The following is a 25,448-nucleotide window of genomic DNA, read 5'->3' as shown; positions in this document are numbered from 1 at the left end:
CCCCAGCTCTTGATGCATGGAGCTGCCCAGGGCTGTAGAAGTCCACAGAATCTCTCTGACCCAACTTGTCTCCCTAGGAGTAACTGCTTGAATGGGACCCTTGACCACTGTGGATCCACCAGATGGCAGTGCTACCTCTGCCCAGTCTGGACAAAGCCTGCAGTGTGTGACAGCGGCCACCGGGTGGCAACACAGGGACAGCCGGCTCCAACACACTACTGGTTGCCTAGCAACTGTGACGCAGTGGGCTCCTTTCCACCCTCCTCAAGGCCTCTCAGGTTATTTCTGGCAAAACAGACTGTTGCACAAGGAGTGGCCTCAGGAATCCCAGAACTGCCTCTCTTTTAAGCCAGGAGGATCTAAAACGGTCCAGGGACCCCAAATCCAACACCACCCTGGCGTCTAAGGGACTGGGCTGCTGGCCCTGCTTCTGGGAACGACAGGGATCAAGAAAAGCAGATAAACACTTTGCACTCCCCTCTGTATTCCCACAGCTGCTGGAGACACTTCTTTCCCTAGTGGTCAAAGCAGAGTAGCCTCCTTCCCCTGTCCCCCCTCACCCCCCTTCCCCATTCCAGGCAGGATCTGGATTAACAGTCTCATGACCTTGAGCAAGGCCTTGCACTTCCCCCTTCTCAGCTCCACTTGAGGGAGCTACAGAAGGTGACGATAAGGCCCACCTCTGACCTTCTGTGGTCTCGTGTTCTCTCCCTTCCCTCCAAGGACTCTCCTTGCCCCAAACCTCTCCCGGTTTTGATGACCCTGAGGATAGAAATCTTCCAATTCCAAATGGATAAGTATGACCAGAGAAACCAGAGATGGAACCAAGAAAGTGAGGCAGACACAAGACAAGAAGTGTGGTTGTAATGAGCTCAAAGCCGGTGCCGGTCTGGTCTGTGTGAGGCCTGGGGAGACAGGCCAGCACTCCAGGCAGAGTCAGGGGGCCACTCTGGCCGTGGCAGCAGACATGGTTCCAGGCACATCTCAGGGTCCTCAGGAGCACCCTGGCTCTGACTGGGGCTTGGGGGTCTTGGAGAGCCCCTATCTTGGAAGCTCACACTGGCATGTGAAGCTCATTATACTCATCCTGGCCATCCTCGTCAAAGTTTGGTTCCGCATCTTCCGAGTCCAGCTGCAGAAGGGAGCAGAAGATTGGGAGAGGCAGGGAAGCAAACCCAGCCCCTCCATCCCCAGTGCCTCCTCTGACCAGCAGCCACCACTGTCAGCAGGGACTGTGAGCCCAGGTTCAATTTCACCTTTCATTCTGGTTAATACCTCAGGTTACCCCCAGGCCCCTGGCACCACCTCATAATAATAATTAATAATGAGAGAGAGGGAAAAAAAAGTTGCCATCAAGTTGGCTCCAATGCATGGTGACCCGATGTATGTAAGAATAGAATTGCACTCCATGGGATTTTCAAATGGCTGTGATCTTTCAGAAGTAGTGATCTAGGCCTTTCTTCTGACAAGCCTCTGGGTAGAGTCAAACTGCCAACCTTTTGGTTAGTAGCTGAGTGCTTAACCATCTGCACCACCCAGGAACTCCTAGTGAGAGCACCGGCCACATATTAAGTGCTTTCCTAGGGCCACTTCTAGTTCCCTCATTTAAATGGATGTATTGCAAGAAGATATCCCCACTGACAAAAGCAGGGGTCAGGCTGGATTTCAGCACCCCACCCCTACTCGCCCCTGGCTGGATGCTTTTGTTCAGGGCATGACCTGCACAGCTGTCCACAGCAGCCCTGTGCTTACCACCACACTAAGTGCTTTGCCTGGATTAGTATTTAATCCTCACAACAATCCTGTAAAATGGAATCTATTATTAGCCCCATTATACAGATGAGGAAAGTAAGATTTTCAGAAGATTAGGCACCTTGCCTAAGGTCACCCAATTAGCAGGCGGCCCAGCAGAGATTTGAACCCAGGCCTCTCTGGTCCCAGCACCCATCTGTCCTAATGCTGCCACCCAACCCACTATCCCTTACCGCCTGCAGCTCCCTGTCCTGGAAGAGCCGGGGCAGGAGGCACCGCCTCAGAGGCACTGTGAGCAGCAGCAGGAAGGGAAAGGCGAGGGAGGCTGCCGTGGACTTGACCACCCACAGCAGTGCAATGCAGCCCAGCTGGATGCAGGTGAACAGGTGCATCCGCCATGTCTTCACCTGGGGAATGGGCAGCAAGCCTCGCCACACAGCACCCCACCTACCCCCCTATGCACTCCCCATGTCCCCACTTATCCTTCATAGTCAGTCCGTCCATCTCTGGCCCGAGGACCCCTCCGGACACCCCATTGCCCCATCACCCCACCCCCATGCCCTGGCCTCACCTTGGTCACGTAGGGCTGCTCAGGATGGTGTTTTGCTGGCATGAGGATGAGCAACAACCGCTGGGACAGCTGGATCCCAGAAAGTGACGTGACCCCCATGTACAGGAAAATCCCAAAGAGCACAGCCAAAGGGATCCGGCGTAGCACAGCCCCCATGACGATGGACAGGCCTGCAGAGGTGACACAAACCTACCTGACCCCTCGGCACAGCCCTGTGACAATCGACAGGGCACATCTGACTGATCAGCGTAGCCCTCGTCACCAGGAACAAGAGAAGATGGAGCAGGATGGAGAACCAGGAATGAGTCCAGGCAAAAGAGGCACATGGAGTGTCAGAAAGCAGATCTAGGGTCAGGGCAAGGGCTGGACGTGACACTTTTGGAGACTGGGAAGGCGCCTGGGTCAAGCCTGGGAGAAGGACCAGGTTTAAGGCCAGGGGTCCCAGGCAGCAGGTCTGGGCAGAATGGGTCTAAGGCCATAGGGGTCCCAGGCAGTGGGTGTGGGGGCCGAGGCTCACCCACGAGGCAGGCGATGAGCACCCCGGTGACCCGCTGCTCCCGCACCTCCTGGATCTGGGGCTTTTCGCCAGGGGCAATGGCAGTGCGCATCACAGTCAATGCGTTGACGTGAGTGACCGAGCGGACAGTGGCAGCGGTGAGCCAGGGCAGCCCAAAGAGCCCGCAGAGCCCACCCAGGGAGCCGATGAGAAGCAGGTCCAGGTGGAAGCCGGAGCCTTTGAGCAGCCTCCGCGCCTTCTGGCTGACGATGAGACTGCGGGGAGACCAAGGAGTGGGAGGTCAGGCCAGGAAGTAGGGGCCAGGGACCAGGCAGGAGAAGGATGGGACAGCGGCAGTAGGACATTCAGAGAAGAGTGCCCCTCCCCGGGGACTGGCCCGCTTCCTCTTTCAGTTTTTCAGATGTAAGACTGAAGTTCTCACATTTAAGCTTATTTGAGCCAGATTCCCACACTGTGAAGATTTAAGACACACAAAAAGCAGCTGCCAGATAGCACACATTATTGAGGTTTATCCAAGATGAGAGACTCATGAGCGTCGCTGGGTGAGAGAGTGCGCTGTCAGGGTGTTCCGAGGGCTGGGAAGTGGCCCCTGCCCACGGCGGAGGTAGTAGACAAATGTCCTCAAAGCTTCATATGAAACCCCTGCCCCCCACGCACATGGACCCCCCTTTGTGGCCGATCCCACCGCTCTCCACCGTTCCTCCCCCACTTTCCATCCTTGCCAGCTCCCGACACACATACTCCCTGCCTCAAGGTCTCCCAGAAGCCCCCACCCACCCAGCGCCCCACATTGATGATGATGTCCCCGCCTTAACCAGGAACCCAGCCAAGGAGCCCAGCCCAGCCCTCCTCCCGTCCCCACTAGGGCTTCCTGCCCTCACGCGGTGATCTGTGTCTCCATGAAGATCAAGATGAGGACCAGGAGGGCAGGGACAGCGGCTGCCACCATCATCCAGGGCGGGAAAGGGCGGGCGCTGCCCAGGGGCGGGATGAACCACGTGCGCTTGTGGGGAGAGGTCACCGAGAGCCCAGTGGGCACTGTCAGCTTCTGCAGAGCAAGAAGGCAGAGTTCAGGGGCACAGGAGACACCCCGAATGGCTGCTGCCATGGAGCTCTGTGTCCCCAGCACCCCAATCCTGCCGATGGTGCTTTCTGGGAATTTGGGTGTGAACTGATCTTGGGGAAGTGAGTTTTGCCTTCTCAAAGTCACTGTCCCAACAAGGTCCCAGCAGAGGACAGAAAAACAAAGTACAGTCAATCCTCATTAGTCCCAGATTTCATATTTGTGAATTCACCTACTCGCTAAAATGTATTTGTAAAACCAAAATCAGTACTCACCGCATATCATCCACGGACATGTCCAAAGCAGTGAAAAATTTGAGCCACCCAACACACAAGACTGGTTCAGCATTCACTAACTCAGTGTCCGCAGGGACGTTATAGAACATAACTACCTCAAGTCAAGGCCTGAGCCCTGAGCCCTGAGCCGTTGACCGGCCTACTTTGGGAAGACCTGGCATCCTGCCCCAGTCCTACCCCTGTTCCTCCCAGTTCTTTACTAAAGACCACACACAGGCCTATAGACACCCTGGGAGCCTCCTCAGCCGGGCCACATGGGGACTTCAGAAACTCCCCCACCCCCCTGTGGCCCGAGCATGTCACCCCTGGGACTTGTGTGCCAGCCCTGATCTTTGCCGTTGGGCAGTGGACATGTGTCATGGCCTCCCTCTCAGGGCCCAGGGTGAGGACCAGGGCCAGGCGGCTCAGGGCTCACTCACCTGTGTGTAGGTGTCTGTGATGGAGTAATCCACCAGGACCATCACCAGAATGGAGATGGGGATGCCAAAGTCCCCGATGATGCGGCGAGCCTGGAGGGGCCAGTAGGGGGAAGATCTAGGTCAGGGTCAGGAAACCAACCTGGGGCTTATTACCTCAACCCTCCTGGGGTTGAGCTGGAGCCAGAAGCCCCCCAACCAGCGCCCTAAACCCCCCTCAGGTTGCAGCCCAGCCTAAGAGGCCACTCCTCTCTCTTGACTCAACTTCCCTGAGGCAGGAGCAGAGAGACACCCTAGGAGAGGCCCCTGAGAGGGGGGGTTGCACATTGGGTGGAGGGGGAGTCCCCAGATTGACCAGCCCCTCTGGAGAGAGCCTGGCAGCAGTCACAGGAATCACGGGAGGGCCCACAGGGCTCTGCAGCCCCATCCTGGCAGCCACGCACCTTGCCGCCCAAGAAGCGGCTGTTCCTGAACTTGCGCAGGAAAAAGGCGATGAGGAAGGTCCCAAGCATGAGGATGAGGGACAGCAGAGCTGTGTTGGGCTGGTTACGTGGGCCCAGTGTCCCCTCAGTGGGGGGCGGGGCGCTCCCGTTCAGGTCTAGGCTGGCCTCCGGCGCCCCTCCCAGTGCCCCCTCAGGTGGGTAGAACGGCAGCAGTGGGTGCTCAGTGAACACCTGTGTAGGCAACAAGGACGCCCTATTGCTTACATGGGCAGGTGACCCTGATTTCCTCACCATCAATACATCTGTGAAGGAGAAGGCTGGCCCCTCACACACCTGAACAGGCAACAGTGACACACAGACATCCAGCCACATCACACACACACACAGTCAGTCACATGCAAACACACACGCATACACACACATCACCACAAAAGGTGAGCCAAGGCCACCTGCCCCTTGGAGATGACAGGGCCCCCACTCTACCACAGACGTGTGCAGGTGAGTCCTCATTCCTAAACCTCTAACCAGTTGCCTGGCACCCTGAACCCTGACACTCTGGATCTGACTCCCCTGCCTTCAGCTCAAACCTAGTCCAGTGTGCATCCCCACCTCCCCCATCCCACACCCAGCGGAGACACCCTCCATGTCCCTTCTGCCCCCAAAGCCCCCTCCCTCTCCTGCTCACCCCAACCCCAAGGCCTGTCTGGACCCCCACCTTGTAGAGCTTGTAGAAGGTCTCGTAGATGAAAATGAGCGAGATGAGGAAGGCAAAGATCTCCTGGGTGAAAGGCGAGATGTAGCGGACCAGGAAGCTGCCTTCAGCGGCTACCAAGGCAAGGACGAAGACCACCAGCCAGAGGCCAACCCACACGCGGCCGGTGAGGTACTCCAGGTCTTGGGCTCGGCAGAACTGGAGGCAAAAGAGGGGGTTACACAGGTGCTCTGCCCTGGATACTGTGGCCCACAGAACAGGCTAGGGGAACCCCGAAGGGGAGCCAGGGCCAGAGAGAAACGGCAGGTGGCCCTGGGGAGCCAGCGGGGGGCTGTCACCTTGAAGAATGCTTCTTCGAAGACGAGCAGGGGCCCCGAGAAGCCAACCACGAGCAGCGGCTGGGCTCCCAGCAGTGAGAAGAGCACACCCAGCACAGCCGTGGACACAATCAGCTCAGACACACCCATCAGCCCCTCGGTCTTCTCTCCTGGGTGAAAAGATTGGCAATGACCTGCCCTGGCTCTTCCCCCCCTCCTCCCCCTCCCTGTTCCAGCTCCTCCTAAGCTGGAGCCCCCAGCAAGAACAGAGCAGCCTCCCAGAGTGGTAGAGGAGGCCCCTCACCACTCCTATCCCTCCCAGCCCCTCGCCACCAGCTCCCCACCTCACCCACCCCTCTTACTTTGTAACCCCCCAAAAAACAATCATTGGGATGCCCAGACTCAGCAGCTCCCGGAAGTGACCACACCTCACCAATCAGCCCCCAAAGGTAGTCCCTAGGACATCCTGACCCAGAAACCCTGTAGGCGACACTGGGCCCCCTCCCTTCTCCTAACCCCTCCTTCTCACTCTTCACATAACAGCCCCCCAAAGTAGATCACTGTGGTCCCCAGAGTGACCACAGGACCCCCTCACCTCTCCCACTCCTTGCCCCTCACCTAGCAGCCCCCGAAGGTGATCACTGGGATTCCCTGGCCAGGCATCCCCTCCAGTGACCACAGGCCCCCTCACCTAGCAGCCCCCCGAATGTGATCACTGGGATTCTCTGGCCAGCAGCCCCTCCAGTGACCACAGGCCCGCTCACCTAGCAGCCCCCTTGAAGGTGATCACTGGGATTCCCTGGCCAGCAGCCCCTCCAGTGACCACAGGCCTGCTCACCTAGCAGCCCCCCTGAAGGGGATCACTGGGATTCCCTGGCCAGCAGCCCCTCCAGTGACTGCAGGCCCCCTCACCTAGCAGCCCCCCGAAGGTGATCACTGGGATTCCCTGGCCAGGCAGCCCCTTCAGTGACCACAGACCCCTCACCTAGCAGCTCCTCCAGGGACCGCAGGCCCCTTACCTAGCAGCCCCTCCAGGGACCGCAGCCCCCTCACCTAGCAGCCCTCCGAAGGTGATGGCAGGGCTGAGGGCAGCGAAGTAGATGAACAGCACGGCAGCCACGCACTGGGAGTGCAGGGCATCCCGCAGGTCACTGGGGTAGTGGGGGTACCGGCGCTTCACATCCCGCACAAGCCCCCCAAACACTGAGCCGGTCCGCAGCAGGGGGTCGTCTTCAGGGGTCACCTCAGAGCCCCCCAACTCCAGAGACAGCTCTGGGGAACAAGGGGCTGCTGGGACACAGGCTACCACCCTCCAGCCTGGAGGCCCTAGGCCCAGGCCCAACCCGTCACAGGCTTGGATGGGTGGAGACACTGGGTTCCAGTGGCCGCAGGACAAAGGACTCAGGAGTCAGGCGGGGCCTGTGGGTCTGACCTTTCCCAGGGGCCGCATAGCTGCCCCGCGTGGTCGTCTCCACCTTGGTCTGCTCCCGCTCCCGCCGCTTCCGCAGCAGCTCACGCTGGAAGGCGGCCACGGAGCGCAGCAGGTCTCGGCCCTCTACCTCGGATGGCGGGATCACAATGCTGCCGTCCAGGAACTCGCTGATGGCGCTCAGGAGGTCCTGCCGGTCGTCCGCCTGGTAGGCCGCCTCGTGGAACAGCTGGGGGCACAAGGGCCATGAATCTCAGGACAGGCTGGGAGGCAGAGTGCTAAGGCAAGCAAGGGGCCTCTGGGACGAGGACTTCGGGAGGGAGTGCTGGGCATCACAGGGCTAGAGGCAGGTGGACACTCAGCCACACTCACCCATCTAGACCAGCTGGACACACATTCCTGTGGGCTGGCAACAGCCACTGCCTCGAACACCCCAAGTGCCCTGTAATCCCCTAGGAGCTTCCAGATTTTTCTATAATGCAGCAACTAAAGGAGTAATGCCTTGGCATAGCCAGGACCTCCAGACCATTCTAATTGGATGGTGCCCATACCTTTCTGCTTAATAAATATTTTGAACATCACCGCTGGCTAGGGGACCCTCTTGTCCAAGCCCAAGAGGAGTCACATCCAACCCTCCCATTAAGCCTTCTGTCACATCCCAAGCTTCAGGGCCTGGGGTTCTGCCCCTGAATCCCATCACACACACACTCTTGCCACAGCCCCAGCCCAAGGCTCCTTTTCTCTGCTTGGCCAGCAGCTCTGCCACCACCCTCCAGAGAACTGTTTCCACCCAGGAAAGGTTTCTCCCAGCCCTGCATCCAAGGGCACCACTGGGGGCAACTGGAGGACCAGGGAACAAGCAGGGTTGGGGAGACAGGCCTGGAGAACCCAGCCCACCTTGTCAGACATAAGGGTGGCAATGGAACGCCCCAGCTCATGATAGTCAGTACTGGTGTGGCTGGGCCCCAGCATCACGAAGAGGAAGCGGACTGGCACAGGGACCTCGAGCACAGACTCCAAGAGCACAGCCTCGCTCAGCCGCACAAAGGCTGCCGCTGGCTGTTCCAAGAAAGGCACACAGCCTGGGAGAAGAGGAAGGCACAGGGCTAGGCAAAGACCCCTGGAAGGGATGTCTGGGGCCACCATGTACAGCTGAGCAGGTTGCACACTGCACAAAGAAACCCCAATCTAAAGAGGCCCTATTCACTTACACAACTGTATGTTTACTACGATCTACCTATAGATGGAAGTTAAGGGTCTTAAGGAAGGCTGCCTTCTTCTACTTCTCACCAAGATGCTATATGGACTAGCAGCAGTCCGAGACAGCAGGAAACTGGATGGGAAGCAGGATCGAGAGAGGAAAGGGCCAGGGATAGGATGGGTTGTGAGGAAAAGCAGGGTGAGGTGGGGATTGAAGAGGCAGCCTCCAGGCCAGAGCTCAAGACAAGCAGACCCCATGGAGGCCCACCCGCTCTGCTGCCCGTCCCCCGTGCCCAGCCCTCCTCACCCACGAGCACCACGGTGGCTTCAGCATCCTCAGGGATCTTCTCCAGCAGCTTCATGCTTTTCCCCCGGTGACCATCTCCCCCAGGCATGTGGAGGGGCTTCTGAGGACGCAGAACTGGAATAGGGCTGGGACCCAGACCGGAGGCCGTGGCAGGCCCTCCCACTCTTGCTCCAGCCCTGGACTCTGCTCTCCAACCCCTGGACCTGGGCCCTTCTTTCTCCCTCCCAGCTGGGCAGGGCCCACATCGGGAGGGGCCGCCCCGGGATTTGGACCCTCCTCTAAGCCTTGCCCTGTTGGTTAAATGACACCCCTGGGTCAGCCAAATCATCCCACTTAAACCTCTGCTTCTCCAGGGCTGGGACCCCCTCCTCGAAGTCCCCCCACATGCTTAGCATGGTGCCAGGCATCAAGCATCCTGACCCGCTCAATACAGTCATCAGCAGTCTCCACTGAAGCTGGAAACCCTGTCAGTCCCCAAGCCGGGTCAAGGCAACTGACCTCCTTGGCATCAGGGTCATGAGGCCAGAGTGGAGCAGGCTCCCCAGAGTCATCAGCCATGGTGGGCACTGCACCATCAGGGCCATGGCTGGGGGTTGGGTGATGGTTCCCCAGAACTGAGTTCACACTGGAGCTCGACGGGTTTCGGGGAAAGAAGCCACTGTCCTTGTCATCATTGGGATGACTGGTGAGAGAGGAAAGATGGGTCAGGAGGAGGGGCCCATGGTGGCCTGAAGTCAGGAGGAAGTGAGAAACAGAGGGTCAGGGCCTCCCTCCCTCTGCCTCAGAGTAAGAAAGAGCTTTCTATTGGTTATTTCTGCCCAAAGATGAAACAGCAAGCTCCCTGTCACTAGGAAGCCACTGGGGGAAGTCTGTGCCCCTGAAGGGCAGCTGAACTAGGCTCCCTGACCCAGGTGCCCAGCCCCGGCACCTGTGTTTCAGCAGCAGGGTGCGAAGAACACTGGCCCTGTCCTCCGGCTGGATCTGGTCAGACACGATCATGGTCTCCACCACGAGATGTGCAATACCCGGCAGGGTAGTCTGCTCCAGGTCCAGCAGGGCAGCTCCTGGGGCACAGTCGGGAGAGGCATAGCCACGTCAGATAGGAAAACCACCCCTATGCTGCCTTGCTCCTCGAGGGCAGGCACACGTGCTGAGCGAGCAAAGCACTCAGTGCACCAGGAGGCTACTAGGACCACTCACCACAGGACAACCAGGGAAAGAATGAGAGGGAGGAGAGAGCTGAAAGCATGGGCCCCTCCTCACCCAGGAAAGGAAGGGTGACTGCATGTGTACGGAGCACCTACTGTGCCAAGTACAGTGCTGGCTCCATCAGCACAGTCCTGCTTCTCAAAGCTTATGGGCTGCTGGGGGAGTCAGACCCCATGTCACCAAAATGGTGGCCAGACCTCACTGGGCCCAGGACTCCAGGGGAGCAGTGAAGAAAGCGTGTAGCCCCTAGGGCCTGCAAGGTCCCTACCATGGGCGATGGTCCTCCTGAGCTCCAGGAGGCTGCGGAAGGAGAGCGAGGCGACGTGGGGTTTGCCCCAACGCTCCGTCTCTTCCTCCACGTCCTCCTCAAACTTGATCCAGCGGGCTGTCTCCCGCCAGTGGGGCTCCTGGCCACGGTCCATCATCAGCTCGTTCAGCTCCACAAACACCTAGGGTGGGTGCCAAGGGTAAGGCCTGGGGCTGCGACAGGCTGGCACAGGGACATCACAGCAGGGAAGGAGGGAAGGAGGGCTCCAGTTGGAGAGGTGGGAGGAAGTGCGGGCCCAGCCACTCAGGGTCCTATACCTCATGGGGCCTCCGGTCCAACTTCTTCTTCTTCTTCTTCCTGCGCAGGACAGGGGCCAGGCCACTGGGGCTGCCCCTCCCGCCCTGCGTCCGGGATGGCTTCTTCACGAGGTGCCGCCGCACGCCAGGGTTGTCCTCCAGCCGATGACCTACAGAGAAGGTCAGCTTGGTGGTCCCAGAGTCCAGCTCAGGGCCACAGGGTCATGGCCCAGCCATTCCAGGCCCTAACTCTGTCCACTTGGTGAGGGCTGTGTTGACAGGACCACACAGTTCCACAAAGCTATTTCATAGATAAGGAGACTGAGGCCCAGAGAGAGGAAAAGACCAGCCCAAAGTCACACAACAAACCACTGGCCAAACCTCAAAACAAAAAAAGGCAGACCCCCACCTCAGTCCACAGTCCCAGTGGGCCCTCAGCCCTGTTGTGCCCATTGCCCTTCACTCTGGGGTCCCCCACCCGGAGCACCCTTCCACTGCTCCTGTGACCTGTCTCTGCACCCACATCTCCACACCACCTGTACACAACTAGGTACCCTTAGGTAGACCTTCTCCCTTTCTCCCCACCTGCCCCTCCCAGGCCAACAGCTGGGAGACAGGCCTGCAGCCCAGGTACTCACAAGCTGGTCCCCTTGCCATGGGGCTTAGCTGGCCCCTGATGGATTCCCACAGGTCATAATCCTCAAAGTCCAACACAAACATCTCTAAGTCCTCTGAGGCCAGTGAGTCGTGAGGGCTGGGAGCTGGAGCCACCCCAGGGCCGTGGCCCACCTTGTCCCTGGGCCCAAGGCTCAGAGCCCTATTGGGCTCAGCGACGTCCTCCCGCGGGCTTGTCATTCCCTGCTCCCTCTCAGAGCCCCAGGTCTCCTAGAGGAGCCTAGACAGGAGTGGGCTTTACCCAACCAGAGCTGGAGGTGGCAAGGCCACCCAACCCCAACTCCTCACGGCCCCAAGCCTGGCTCCCTACTGCTTCCAGCCCCCACCCTGGCTCTGTAAACACGCCCTTCCCTTGACTCCCCCCCAACCCCGCAGCCACTGCTGCTGCTGCCATCGGATTGTTCCTGTCCCTGTCCTCAGGCCCTGGCAACTTTCCATGACGTACTAAGCTCAAAGCCCTCCCCCCTCACCCACACACTGTGATTCTGAGGGGGAGGAGGGCGGGGTCGGCAATGCCCCTGGCCTGGGCACAGCGCCCCACGGGTGATGACAGGTGGCACAGAAAACCAGGGCACTGATAAGATGGAAGGAATGTGCCGAGATCACAGCCAGGCCAGCCAAGAGTGGTGGGACAGAGTGGGGGGCCTTGCCATAGGCCGGGGAGCCTATAAGAAGCAGGGCCTGGCAGAGTGGCTCAGACCCAGGGGCTGGCTAGAAAGGGAGGCAAAGAGCGGAGGGTGTTTGCCCTGAGAGGAGGAGCCTTGTGGAGAGGGGACAAAGATGTCTTCAAATGTCACATAGAGACAGCAGCTGTATTCTGTGGGTGACTCAGAGGACAGAATCAGGACCAAAGGGCAGAGGTGTCAAGAAGGGAAATTTCAGATCTGGCACCAGAGATGTAGCTTGGTGAGGTAGTGAGCTCTCCATTGCTGGCCACATTCCAGCAGATGGGGATACTGCTGAGGGGACTTGGCGCTGGGTGGTGGCCAGCACAGAGCCTCTCCAATGTCCATTGCAGGCTGGGGGCCATGGAGAGGCCATGGGCTGACTGCAGGGTCTCACTCACTCTTCATGTCATCCAGGTCTGCAGAGCCCAGCATCTGGGCCTCGGCCTCATCAGTGGGCACCTGCTGCTCTGGGCCACCCAGGCTGCCCAGGGCACTGCCAGGGCACAGCCGCTCCCGAAGGTCATAGCTGGCCGATGGGCTCCAGGGTCTGCTCTTCTCCCCAGCAACTCGTGAGGCCCGGGCCCTGGGGCTGGGATTGCTGAGGAGGCAACATGGCAGCCTTGGGCATCACACGGAAATGTGGTGGAGATGGATGGCCCAGGGCAGGTTAGGGGTGGGCAAGGCCCTGGAGACTTGGAGAGAGTCCCTTACCCTCCCCCAGCTCAGATGGGTCTGGAGTGGCCTCCTGGGCACAGATACGGGCCCCTCCTAGACAGAAAAGGACCCACGCTTGGGCCTTCCTCACCCCATCACACTGTCCCTCCTCCTCTCCAGGCCTCCTTCCTTTATTCCCATCCTCCTCCCCACGTCCACACCTCTCCCCCTGTCCTGGAGAACTTGCCCTCTCCTCTCTGCTCCCTTCTCTTTCTCTCACTCTTGACCCCTCCTCCTGGACAGAGAAGGGAAGGCCCTCCCCTCCTGCCTCCTCTACCCCTTCTCCTCGCCTCTTCTCTGGGGTCAGAGCTGGTGGCATGCCCCAAGGGGAAGGTCAGAAGCTTTGGACCTGACTGCTCTGGGCTGGGTCCCACTGAGACGCAGGGAGGCCAGTACCTGCCGGAGTGCTGGGGGCTCTTGTCGGCATGAGGGTCCACTGAGGGCAGAGGCCTAGCAGAGGCAGCCCTCCCCAGAAGCCCAGGGCTGTCATCCTCGTCACTTCCAATGGAGAACTGTGGACAAACAAAATGTCACCTGGGCCCCTGCCCAGACTTCCCACTCAGCCTCCCCTGGGCCCCTCCACCCTGTCCTCCCCCTCTCTGCACCCCTCCTCCAAGGGGCAGCCCCATACCTTGGCTTTCTGTGGAGATGCCAAGGGTGGGGGCTCCGAAGGTTCCACTTCGGACTCCCCTTCCTCCTCCTCTTCCTCTTCCTCCTCCTCTTCCTCTGCCCCTGCTCCCCCCTCCTCCTGGATGGGAGGAGTCCCCTCAGAGGGGGGGGCAGAGGTTTTCTCCTTCTTCCTCTTCCTCCTGGTGTGCCGGGCAGAGGTGGGGGGCGGTCGCCAAAGCTTGTGGGGTGGAGGCAGGCGCACCGATAGCGGATGGTGGGTGTGATGGGATGTGTGCCGGTGAACTGGGGGTGCAGGAAAGCAGGTTGGGGCCCTGTCACGGACCAGGCCCCTCACCACCCTAGGGGCACACACCTGATTCTAGCTCAAGGCCTCATACAAGGTCACCCTAGTCCTTCCTCCAAAGCCAGGCTCCCCCCAACACCTGTGTCCATATACCTGCCATTAGGGAGGCTTGTTGAGTGGGGGAGTGATGGAGGGGCTCATGAAGGGGGAAGGGAAAATGGGGGGGCATGATACATCAAGGTAGGGGATGGCAGCATCAGAGGAGCTAATGAGGGGCCACAGATAGAGACAGTGGGGCCAGAGGTGAGGCAGAGCCAAGGGGAAGATGAAGGTCAGGGGGAAGGCCAGGCCCATGTCCCTACATCTCTTCTGCATCTGAGCCCTGCTCCCCCTGCAGCGGACAGGCAATGGGTGAGTGAGGCAGGATGACTCCACACTGCATGGTGGCCCAGCACAAAGTCCAGCACAGCGCCAGCACAGGACGGCACTTGGTGGCCAAGCCGTGGTGAGCAGTGATGATGGCGATGAAGGTGACAGTGGTGAAGGTGATGGTGGTGGGGGCCGCCTGCGCTAGGGGTCCCCAGGCTACCCACACTCAAAGTCCCGCTCGCTGTAGCTGCGGCTGGGCTTCTCAGGGTCCCAGGCTGGGGGCTTGCTGATGAGGTCCCCAAACCTGCTCACAGCCAAGGTCTTGCCCAAGTCATCGTCGTCCTCCTCGGTGTCTGGACCTAGAGGGGGCTCCTCCAAGGGCACCCGGACCTGCAGGCCCAGACAGCCTCTCCTAAGGCCCTGTCCTGTGAACCCCACCCCCACACTAAGCCCTGGTTCGTGGCGGGGGTGGCCAGCAGGCTCCATCGTCAACAGCCCCTCATCTCTGAACCCCAGGCCAGGGTCAGCGCCTCAGAACCCACCCTGCCAGGTTCCCAGGGCTTGGGAGGATAGGGGCAACAGATCCGAAAAATACCCAAAGAACCTTTCTTCCTCCATCCTCCTCGGAGTCGGCCAGAGGACACCCCTCCCCTCCGTGGGGTCCCCCCTCCTCCTCTTCCCCTACCCTGCGAGTCCTTCACCTGGGGCAAGGGGGAGGCGCCCCCGGGCGGCGGGATCACTCCGTTGGCCATGGCCGGGGCGGTGGCTGGGGAGGCTCTCGCTCACTCAGGGACCCGTGACCCGGGTGAGAAGAAGGGGGCGCTGCGGAGGCCTAGTGGGGCGCCCTGGGGGAGGAGGGCGGGGTTAGGGTCTGCGCGGCACCTCCCCGCTCGTTCCCCGCCCGGGCCCCCTCCCTGCCCTGCCCGCCCGCGGTACCTCGGGGCTCCGGAGCCAGCAGGGCCTGGGCGGGCCGCTGCACCCCATCCCCTCCCGCGCTAGCTCCGGGCGCGGCCGCCTGGCTCCCGCTCGGCCTCTCAGGCGCAGCGGGCGGACGGGGAGCCTGCGGCCGCGGCGCACAGCGGGCCAGGCAGACGCAGGCGCCGGAGCCCGCACCCGCACCCGCGGCTCCACCTCCTCGCGCTCGGCTCCGCAGCTCCGCCGCCGTCGCCGCCGCCGGCCGCACAATGGGAGCAGGCGGGCCGTGACTCACCCCGCCCCGGCCGGCCCGGCCCCCACGCGCAGCCCCCGCGGGACCCCACAGTCCACCAGCCCCTTTTCCAGGCGCCCCGCGCAGTGCTGAGGGCGGTGCACGATCGCGAATTCCCACAATCCCCAAATTCACCCTTGCTTTTAGCCACCCCTCCTCTCGCCGCTCTGAAGGGACCCTTTCCGCAGACACAAGCCCCTCCATCCTTGGGCACTGAGCTTAGGACAGTCATGGAAGCCCCCACTCCCTTCAGTTCCAAGACAGACCCAAGATGCCCCTCCAAGGCCTGCCTTCTGCCTCCTGGCACCATCCAACATTTGACCTTCGCAAATTACTTCCTTTTCCTGGACCTCAGTTTCCCCATCTGTAGCCAGAAGGGCCTGGAAGAAGTGTGTCTCAAAGTTTTATCCAGGATTCTGCGGCTGTTTCCTCTCCCCTACCCCCACCTCCTGAGGTCACATCGCCTTTTCCAAGGGCAAGAGCCTTTGGCAGGAGCCACTGGGCCTAACTTGGCCTTGAAGGGGTCCCCCTGAAACTGGGCACCTAGCATCATGCCACGCCCATCACAGCCCCTCGTAAAAATCTGTTGAACTCTAGTCCCTGATGGAATGTAGGGGGACAACTGGGGCTGGAGCTGATGGGGAGGAGAAGGTAGAACTGGCCAGACCCAGGAGGACAAGGGGACAAATGCCTGAGGTCAGCAAGGGAAGAGGGCGCTGACTGTGACTGTGCTGTGTATCGGGAAAAGGATCAGCCCTGTGACCTTAAGCATGTAATTTACCCCCTGTGGCCCCTGCCCTGTTCTGGATCTCGCTTCCACCCAAGGAAAGGTTTTCTCCCTTCAGAGCCATCCAGGTGGGGAGAGGGAAAGAAAAGTGGAAAGTTGAGCACCCACTTTGTTTTGTGCCATGACCCTGTGCCAGGCCCTTTCCAAATTCTGCCTAATCTTAGCCTTACCACAACCCTAGGAGGGGGGCTATTAGTATTCCCATTTCGGCTGACATCAAAATTCAGGGTGGCGCTTCAGCCTGCCATGATCACAGCTGGTAAGAGGACTGCAGGCAGGTTTGGGCATCACCGGTGAGCAGCAGAGCCAGGGCCATCTGATGGCTTCAGGCCTCTTTCACTGAAAGAGCTGTGCTTGGCCTCCTATCCTCACAGGGGCTTGAGAAGGTGAAACTAGAAGACAGGGTGGTGGGAGGGCTGGGTCAGCTGTGGGTAAGTTGTGCTCCCCAGCCCAGGATAGGAAAACCATCTCATCCTTTATCTTCTGAGCCAGTCTCTACCTTGAGTATTGTTCTGGCAGGTCCTTTACTTCCTTAGAGATACACAAGAGCCTTTGAGCCTTCCCCAGACTGAAACATTCTGGGAGGACTTTCTGGTCTTCAGTCCACCCTCAACACCTTGGTCCTGCTATGGTCCCAGCCCCTCTCTTCTAGCCTATAAAGTTGGACAGCAGCTACCCGAATACCAAGGCAGCCCGAGGAGGGGGTTACCAACCTAAGACCCTGGTGCACTGGGCCCTGTACCCCTTGTACGCTGTGATGCCATGAGGGTATGTAAGAAAAAAAAAATTTATTTTTATTTTTATTTTATCACATAGCTTGTTTATCTGAGGCCCCACCATGCCTCAGAGAAGATGCTGGATACAAAGTCATCTTCTTCTGGAGCCCTCAAAACTCTCATCCTCTTCCCAGTCTTGTAGACTTCCCTCCACCCACCCACCTACCCAGAGTCAGCAGCTTTGACCTCTACCCTTGCAAACACTGTGCTCTATCTCCTATCCTTCTGCAAAGATAGAGTAAAATCTCTTTTCAAAGGGCCTGTAGCAGCCCATGTTCATCTCCTTCCAGGGTGAGGGTGGAGAAGGAGAGGCTGACATTCACCAGTTGTTTCATACTAGCGCATCCGATTAGACATAAATGTATACTTTCACATTCCCACTCAAATCTGCTGGCCTCCTGGAGGCTTTTCCACTGTGTTCTCCTGCCCCCAGGTCACCTGTAATTGTCAGCCCCCAATGGTGTGTTCCCTGATGGGCCTTCATTCAGGTGACAAAAGAGTGCTCGTTGCATGCACAAGAGATGAACACTGAATGTGTGCTGTGTGTGTGTGTAAGAGAGAGAAAGGACATTCTGTCAGCTCGCAGCTCAGAGCCTGTAGAGGCTCAAATCGTGACAGCAAAGGCAGAATCCAGCAACAGGCAGCCCCATAGCAGTATCCACTCCCTCACACCCTCCTCCTCAGACCAGTCTGACTTGAACTTGCCCACCCCCCCATGCTGGGGCCCCAAAAAGCATAGCTGGGACATGTAGCCCCACCAAGTCCTATCCCATAGTCCAAGTGAGCAGAAGGCATCACACACACCACCCAGAATAGGTGACATAGCACACCATTCTCTGGAATTGTCACAAATGGACCGGGAGCCCTCTTAGAAGGACTTCGTCTCACGGCCATCTCCTAGAATCATTGTCTCTAGGTCAAACCTGTTGGGAACTAGATTGGTGTAGTGGATATTTGTCATAGGTGGCCACCCAAATCTTTGAACACCCTCTCCACATTGGGTCATTTTCCAAGCGGAAGCCAGACACATGCCTAGACTCCCTTGCAGCTAGAGTACAGAGTACAGACACATGACCTGGGTTCTACCAATCAGATGCACCTGTGCAAGGCCTGGATTCAGAAGTGCACAGTGTGGGCAGGGGACAAAATCTTCTGCAATCACAGTGGGGGGCCATGCGGCTCTCCTGGGTGCAGCAGTGGTAGAGGTTTTCGTGTTCAGCAATAGTAGTGTTTCCACTAGAGAAGCTCTCATCAAGTGGCTAGTTGTTATTCCTAACTCTAGTCCTCCCCTAAAGACCATCTAATATTATTTCCTTTAATAAATTCCTTTCCAGCTTGTTTGCAATTAGGAGTCCTAGTAGAATCAGGAAATGGGCTTTGAGTTCAGGGCCCAGGCCGAGGAGGCAGCAGGCATTACTGGTACCGACATCAGGTAGCTGGCAGAGTGGATGTGAAAGAATGGCCCTTTTATTACTGGGTCTGATAGCTTCCACTTGGAAAGACAAGAATCAGTCTCTTATGATTATTATGTCATTCTCATCATCTCCAGCCATTAATGATAACACAACAATGATAACCTCATTACCTTAAATTTAGGCACTGCTTCCAGTAAAAAAAAACAAAAAACAAAACCTGTTGTGGTCTAGTCGATCCCGACTCATAGCACCCCTGTCGTTGTTGTTGTTGTTGTTAGGTGCCATCAAGTCAGTTCCGACTCATAGTGACCCTACGCACAACAGAATGAAACACCGCCGGGTCTTGAGCCATCCCTATAATCATTGTTATGCTTGAGCTCATTGTTGCAGCCACTGTGTCAATCCACCTCGTTGAGGGTCTTCCTCTTTTCCGCTGACCCTGTACTCCACCAAGCATGATGTCCTTCTCCAGGGACTGATCCCGCCTGACAACACGTCCAAAGTATGTAAGACGCAGTTTCACCACCCTTGCTTCTGAAGAGCATTCTGGTTGTACTTCTTCCAAGACAGATTTGTTCGTTCTTTTGGCAGTCCATGGTAAATTCAATATTCTTCGCCAACGCCACAATTCAAAGGCATCAATTCTTCATCGGTCTTCCTTATTCATTGTCCAGCTTTCACATGCATATGATGCGATTGAAAATACCATGGCTTGGGTCAGGCGCACCTTAGTCTTCAGGGTGACATCTTTGCTTTTCAACACTTTGAAGAGGTCCTTTGCAGCAGATTTACCCAATGCAATGCGTCTTTTGGTTTCTTGACTGCTGCTTCCATGGCTGTTGATTGTGGATCCAAGTAAAATGAAATCCTTGACAACTTCAATCTTTTCTCCATTTATCACGATGTTGCTCACTGGTCCAGTTGTGAGGATTTTTGTTTTCTTTATGTTGAGGTGCAATCCATACTGAAGGCTGTGGTCTTCGATCTTCATTAGTAAGTGCTTCAAATCCTCTTCACTTTCAGCAAGCAAGGTCGTGTCATCTGCATAATGCAGGTTGTTCTTCTTCATATAGTCCAGCTTCTTGTATTATTTGCTCAGCATACAGATTGAATAGGTATGGTGAAAGAAGACAACCCTGACGCACTCCTTTCCTGACTTTAAACCAATCAGTATCCCCTTGTTCTGTCCAAACAACTGCCTCTTGATCTATGTAAAGGTTCCTCATGAGCGCAATTAAGTGTTCTGGAATTCCCATTCTTCACAGTGTTATCCAAAATTTGTTATGATACACACAGTCAAATGCCTTTGCATAGTCAATAAAGCACGGGTAAACATCCTTCTGGTATTCTCTGCTTTCAGCCAGGGTCCATCTGACATCAGCGATGATATCCCTGGTTCCACGTCCTCTTCTGAAGCCGGCCAGAATTTCTGGCAGTTACCTGTCGATATACTGCTGTAGCAGTTTTTGAATGATCCTCAGCAAAATTTTCTTTGCATGTGATATTAATGATATTGTTCTATAATTTCCACATTCGGTTGAATCACCTTTCTTGGGAATAGATATAAATATGGATCTCTTCCAGTCAGTTGGCCAGGAAACTTTCTTCCATATTTCTTGGCATAGATGAGTGAGCACCTCCAGCACTGCATCTGTTTGTTGAAACATCTCAATTGATATTCCATCAATTCCTGGAGCCTTGTTTTTCGCCAATGCCTTCAGAGCAGCTTGGACTTCTTCCTTCAGTACCATCGGTTCCTGATCATATGCCACCCTTGAAATGGTTGAACATCGACTAATTCTTTTTGGTATAATGACTCTGTGTATTCCTTCCATCTTCTTTTGATGTTCCCTGCATCGTTTAATATTTTCCCCACAGACTCCTTCACTATTACAACTCAAGTCTTGAATTTTTTCTTCAGTTCTTTCAGCTTGAGAAATGCTGAGCGTGTTCTTCCCTTTTGGTTTTCCATCTCTAGCTCTTTGCATATGTCATTATAATACTTTACTTTGTCTTCTCGAGTCACTCTCTGAAATCTTCTGTTCAGTTCTTTACGTCATCAATTTTTCCTTTTGCTCTAGCTGCTCGACATTCGAGAGCAAGTTTCAGAGTCTCCTCTGACATCCATCTTGGTCTTTTCTTTCTTATCTGTCTTTTCAGTGACCTCTTTCTTCATGGATGATGTCCTTGATGTCATGCCACAACTCGTCTGGTCTTCGGTCACTAGTGTCCAATGAGTCAAATCTATTCTTCAGATGGTCTCTAAATTCAGGTGCGATATACTCAAGGTCATATTTTGGCTCTCGTGGACTTGCTCTGATTTTCTTCAGTTTCAGCTTGAACTTGCATATGAGCAATTGATGGTCTGTTCTACAGTCGGCCCCTGGCTTTGTTCTGACTGAATGATATTGAGCTTTTCCATCGTCTCTTTCCACAGATGTAGTCAATTTGATTTCTGTGTTTTCCATCTGGTGAGGTCCATGTGTATAGTCGCTGTTTATGTTGTGAAAGAAGGTATTTGCAATGAAAGAGTCGACCCTAAAGGACTGCCCTCATAGGGTTTCCAAGGAGTAGCTGGTGGATTCGAACTGCTGAACTTTTGGTTAGCAGCCAAGCTCTTAACTACTTCGCCACCAGGGCTTCCAGGTTACAGACCACTTTGGAGCCCTGGTGGTGCAGTGGTTAAGAGCTCAGGCTGCTAACAGAAAGGCTGGCATTCTAACCCACCAGTCACTCCTTGAAAACCGAATGGGGCAGTTCTACTCTGTCCTATAGAGTCGCAATGAATCGGAATGAACTCGACAGCAATGGGTGTTTATATACATATTCCCACTGGCTCTTCACAACTTGCCTAGGTCCACAGCTAGTAGGCATCATGGCCAAGACATGAAGGCAGCATCTTCTGGCTTCATATCTAATATCTATGCCTGTACGTTTCAGCACCCACCCCCTGAGGTCCTGAGGTCTTCCCACTACTGTTAAACCTTCCACACCATGCACACGAGCTGAAATATACCACTACCTGCCCAGCTGATTTTTCCAAGGAGACTGCATCTTTGCTAGTGAAGGAGGGCTAGGGGAGTGGTTAAGTGAGACCTAGGGAGCCAAGGGGCCTGAGCTCTAGTCCAGATTTGCCAACTTGTTAATTACATGACATACAGCAAGTTATTTACCCTTTCTGGGCCTCAGGTGCTCCATCTGTAAAGTGGAGATCATCACAGGGTTGTTGAGAGAATGAAATTAGTTCATCCATGACAACACTTAGAGTAGTACTTAGAACCGTGTCTACCATATAGTAAGTGCTCAATAAATGTTAGCTATTTTCAATATTGTGGCAAATCGTCTTAGAGATGCAAGTACCAAAAAGCCCTCAGACAGCTTGCAATAGGAAAAGCGATAAAATGTACACACATGAAATAAGTGTAAGGTTGTTTTGAAAATGTTGTAAAGGGTGATACGTGTAAGAGCCAAATTGATTTTTTAACCATCAAACTCGAAGAGGGTAGAGAGGTCTGCAATTGATTTTACCTCCACCAGGGAAGATTCCAGCAGACTTTGGCCAATGGGCCAGTCTTTGCATATGGAACCCTAACTCAGCAGGCTAAAGAGTTCCTGGAGGAGGGTAGGATTGTCACTTAGACTGGTCTGGAATTCCCTATCACCAAGAGCATCTCGTTCCAGCTCCTCATGAACACAGCACCCAGTGCCATTTGCTGTTGACTGGCCTTATGGTGAGTAAGATCTTATTTTTCACAAGAGGTAGCATGGCATTGAGAAAGAGCCCAGACTCTGGGGTTAGAAATGCTATATATAAAAGGCCAGTTCAATGCCTGGCACAAAATAGGAGCTCCATAAATGTCATTCTTATTTACTATTGTTGTTACTCTGCAGTGGTTTATCCCATCATAATCCACGTGTCCCTCAGTAAACTTGGACTCAGCTTTGAATCAAATCCAGTATCAGACAGTGGTGCCACCTGTCCCTGACGGTGCTCTCACTCCTACAGAGCCCACCTTTCAGCTCCAAACTTACTGATTCATTGGTGGCTAAGATAATATTTTGAGATATGCATCTATGTCCTTCACTCTCCTCCTCCTCCCCTCCTCCCCCACCCCCCAGCAGATCACCTGCTTTGAACTTTGCTGTTTTAGGGGAATGGGTAGGATGGCAAGTAGAAATAGCCTGCAAGCCTTCCTGCCTTTTGCTCGCCTTAAGAAATCTGAAGAGGTCTGCGGAGGAGGGAAAAAGAAGGTTAGCAGGGGTATACACAGCCAGAAGCTGAGAAGGGGGTGAAGGAGCTGACCCCTTGCCCTCCCCAATCAGCAATGCAGAAGGAGGCACCCCGAGGCTGGAGCAGAAGGAAAAGAGTGAGGTTGGTGAGTCCTGCCAATCCCATAGAAATAAAAGGCTGTTTTGAAAATGTAGCCAAGTTATATTTCATGAATATCTAAATGTGTAAACTGAGACTCAGCCTGCATCCTACACCAGTTGCTGCGTGTACACTGGTGAAACAACTGACGTGGTTCCTGCCCTTGGGCAGCTGTTCTTGGGCAGCTTAGAGCCTAAAAACAATGAACAAATAAAAATACAATTATGGAGAAGTATGGCAGATACCACAAAGGCAAAACACACTTACAGAGAACATTTGGCAGGTGGCAGAGTTAAGGTCGTCCTCTGTAAGCAGGGTGACGGTTAAGCAAAGACCTTAAGGATTCAAAAGAATCAGCCAAGCAGTGAAGAATAGGTTGGGGAAGTAGGAGAGGAGAGCATTCTGGGCAGAAGGAAGATTCCAGAAAGGCCCTGTGGCAAAGAGTGGGATCTGTACGTATACTTCGGGTACTGAGGATCTGGGGGTGTTTTCCTCTTGGGATGTGGCAGGCCTGGAAGCTGGTCCCACAAAGGGACAGATATGTAAGGGCTGGAGGAGGAACCAGAATGGGCATTCTAGAAGGTCTAAGAGGCAATACAGCTTAGAGGAAAGAGCTCAAATTCTGCAGTCAGAATGTGAGATCTAGCATTCCCTTGGTGAGAATCGCCTTACTTAACCTGAGCACCAGATTCCTCATCTATAAAATGAGGATGGCGCTTTTCCCTCAGGGTTATTGTGTTGAGATAATGTCAATACAATGATTAGTATGAAAACTGGCACAAAGTAGGTGCTCAAAAATGGCAGTTATCCTGATATTCTCCCACTGTATCTTACTCATCCTGCAAGATGCCTCTGTCCGTCCTCTTTTTTACTGGACTGTAAGCTCCTTGAAAGCAGGGAGCCTATTGGATTCATCCCCGTAGTGCCCCCACCTTCTCACGCCGAGCCTGGCACATTTTAAGAGCTCGATAAATGTCTGTGGCATTTAGGCGAGTGCGCAAGTAATTATAGTAACTAATAAACTGAAGAATGCTTTTGTGGAGGACAGAGAAGTCACTGAATCCAAATGCTCAAATGACAGAAGACAGGCCAAGAAAAAACACGCCATGGCTCACTCACGTCCCCGACGGGCCCTGAGGTTGCTTCCGGAGCATACTGGGAGATATCTGCTCATAAACACACAGACTCAGTGGGGAAGTCATGTTTCTATGAGGGCAATAAGGCGCAGGCTTCCCCGGTTCCGGTTACAAAGAGCATTCATACGCAGCAAAAGCAGGTTTTAACGACTAGCAAGCAGTTTTCTAACCAGCATTAATTTACTGCTTTATAGTTGACATAGCACTTCTGCATACATTATTACACTTGTGCCTCTCGACAATTTGATGAACTAGGTAAGTGATTAATTGCTGTCATACTCACACTGTAGTAAATGAGGCAGCCGAGGGTCAGCAAGGATGAGTTATTCCCCATGGTTAAACATGAGCTGTAGAACCGGGCCTTTTGGATCTAAATCCATGCTGCCTTCTACTACACCACAACGACACCACGCTGGCTCTTGAGTGGATACATGCAAAATATTGCACACCCCCGGAGACAGACAAAGCACAACGCAGAACCGTGGTGGAATTTCCAACTGCAGCTAGCCAATCTGGTAGGGGCTTCCAGAAATCACCGAAGCATCTTGGCAAAGGTTGAGGAAGGATATCACCCCCTCACTCCACGTGAAATGACTCATCAGTAAAGACGGACCCTCTTGCATTAAGAGAGAGGGGCAAGTCCTTGAAGCTGGCCCTCTCCCCCCGTTTCAAAGTATTAGGAATCAATGTTCATACCACTCAGTTTGGCCACCAACCCTTTAAAAAACCAGTTGCTATAGAATCGATGCCAAGTCACAGGTGTGTCAGAGTAGAACTGTGTTCCACAGGGTTTTCAATAGCTGATTTTTCCAGTAGATCGCCAGGCTTTTCTTCTGAGGCACCCCTCGGTGGACTCGAACCTCCAATCTTTCAGTTAGTAGCCAGGAGCTTAACAGTTTGTACTACCCAGGGACTCCACTAACCTCTTAAGCCCTCATATAATTTTTTAAATATAATTTTTGAATCAACAATACATTCAGAGTGTTTAAAAAACTTCTTCAGTAAAAAGTAAAACAACTCAATACTACCCCGTTCCCTCTGCCTCTGCCTTGTCCTCACCTTTACCCCCATTACCAAGTTCTTGTTGATCCCTTTAATTTATACAAATGCAAGCAAACATGAACATATATTTTAACCCACTTCCCCACCTCTCCTTGTTACAGAAAATGTAGCACAGTGTTGTTTTGTAGTTCCAGGTGAGCGAGTACTTTTTCCTTACTGTTTCTCAGAGGCAAGTCTACACCCCAAGCCTCAGCATCCCTCCTGCCAGCAAACCCAAGGCCAGACACCACAAGGTCGATAAGCACTGACTGAAGAGAAAAGGACAATCTGAGTCAATCTGTGGGGACCGTCCAAGGTGTGTGTGAAATAAGCTCCTGACTGATGGACATCTGTGTACCGGTGTCAGAGGTAAGGCGGTCAAGTTCTCTCAGAGGGCGCAGGGCGTGAGAAGGAGGTACATCCAGGCACCTTCTCCCGGTGAGGCCCAATGCTCAAGGTCAGACAGCTCTGGAGTGAAAATGGCCTCGCCCTGGACCACCTCCTAGGCTGGCAGCACCAGCCCTCTATCTCCTGAGTCACCAAAGGACGAACACCCAGAGGACAAAGGGTGTTAAAGAAAAT

The 25,448-nt window shown here is 55.0% G+C and overlaps 1 protein-coding gene across 3 annotated transcripts; it reads right to left on the bottom strand.

Annotated features, from left to right (window-relative positions):
* Positions 1-597: 597 nt before the first annotated feature.
* SLC4A3 (solute carrier family 4 member 3) lies at positions 598-15,299 on the bottom strand. Of its 3 annotated transcripts, XM_049888300.1 has the most exons (23): positions 15,072-15,299; positions 14,837-14,980; positions 14,360-14,525; positions 13,485-13,765; positions 13,250-13,365; positions 12,538-12,737; positions 10,818-10,966; positions 10,501-10,681; positions 9,952-10,087; positions 9,522-9,705; positions 9,024-9,123; positions 8,414-8,598; positions 7,520-7,745; positions 7,141-7,359; positions 6,109-6,257; positions 5,774-5,968; positions 5,059-5,289; positions 4,619-4,708; positions 3,722-3,888; positions 2,841-3,094; positions 2,324-2,493; positions 1,986-2,159; positions 598-1,132 (listed from the first exon to the last, which is right to left on the bottom strand). In XM_049888300.1, the coding sequence occupies exons 2-23, from the start codon at positions 14,885-14,887 to the stop codon at positions 1,055-1,057; spliced, it is 3,702 nt and encodes a 1,233-aa protein (XP_049744257.1). In that variant the 5' UTR covers positions 14,888-14,980; positions 15,072-15,299; the 3' UTR covers positions 598-1,054. The 3 variants fall into 3 exon arrangements, with proteins under 3 accessions (XP_049744257.1, XP_049744256.1, XP_049744258.1); XM_049888299.1 differs by lacking the exons at positions 14,837-14,980; positions 15,072-15,299 and having other exon boundaries at positions 14,360-14,824; XM_049888301.1 differs by lacking the exons at positions 12,538-12,737; positions 13,250-13,365; positions 13,485-13,765; ... (1 more) ...; positions 14,837-14,980; positions 15,072-15,299 and adding an exon at positions 11,435-11,791.
* Positions 15,300-25,448: the final 10,149 nt, after the last annotated feature.

Source organism: Elephas maximus, chromosome 6 (genome assembly GCF_024166365.1).
Source record: "Elephas maximus indicus isolate mEleMax1 chromosome 6, mEleMax1 primary haplotype, whole genome shotgun sequence".
Taxonomy (NCBI): domain Eukaryota; kingdom Metazoa; phylum Chordata; class Mammalia; order Proboscidea; family Elephantidae; genus Elephas; species Elephas maximus.
This window is presented reverse-complemented; position numbering and strand designations above follow the sequence as displayed.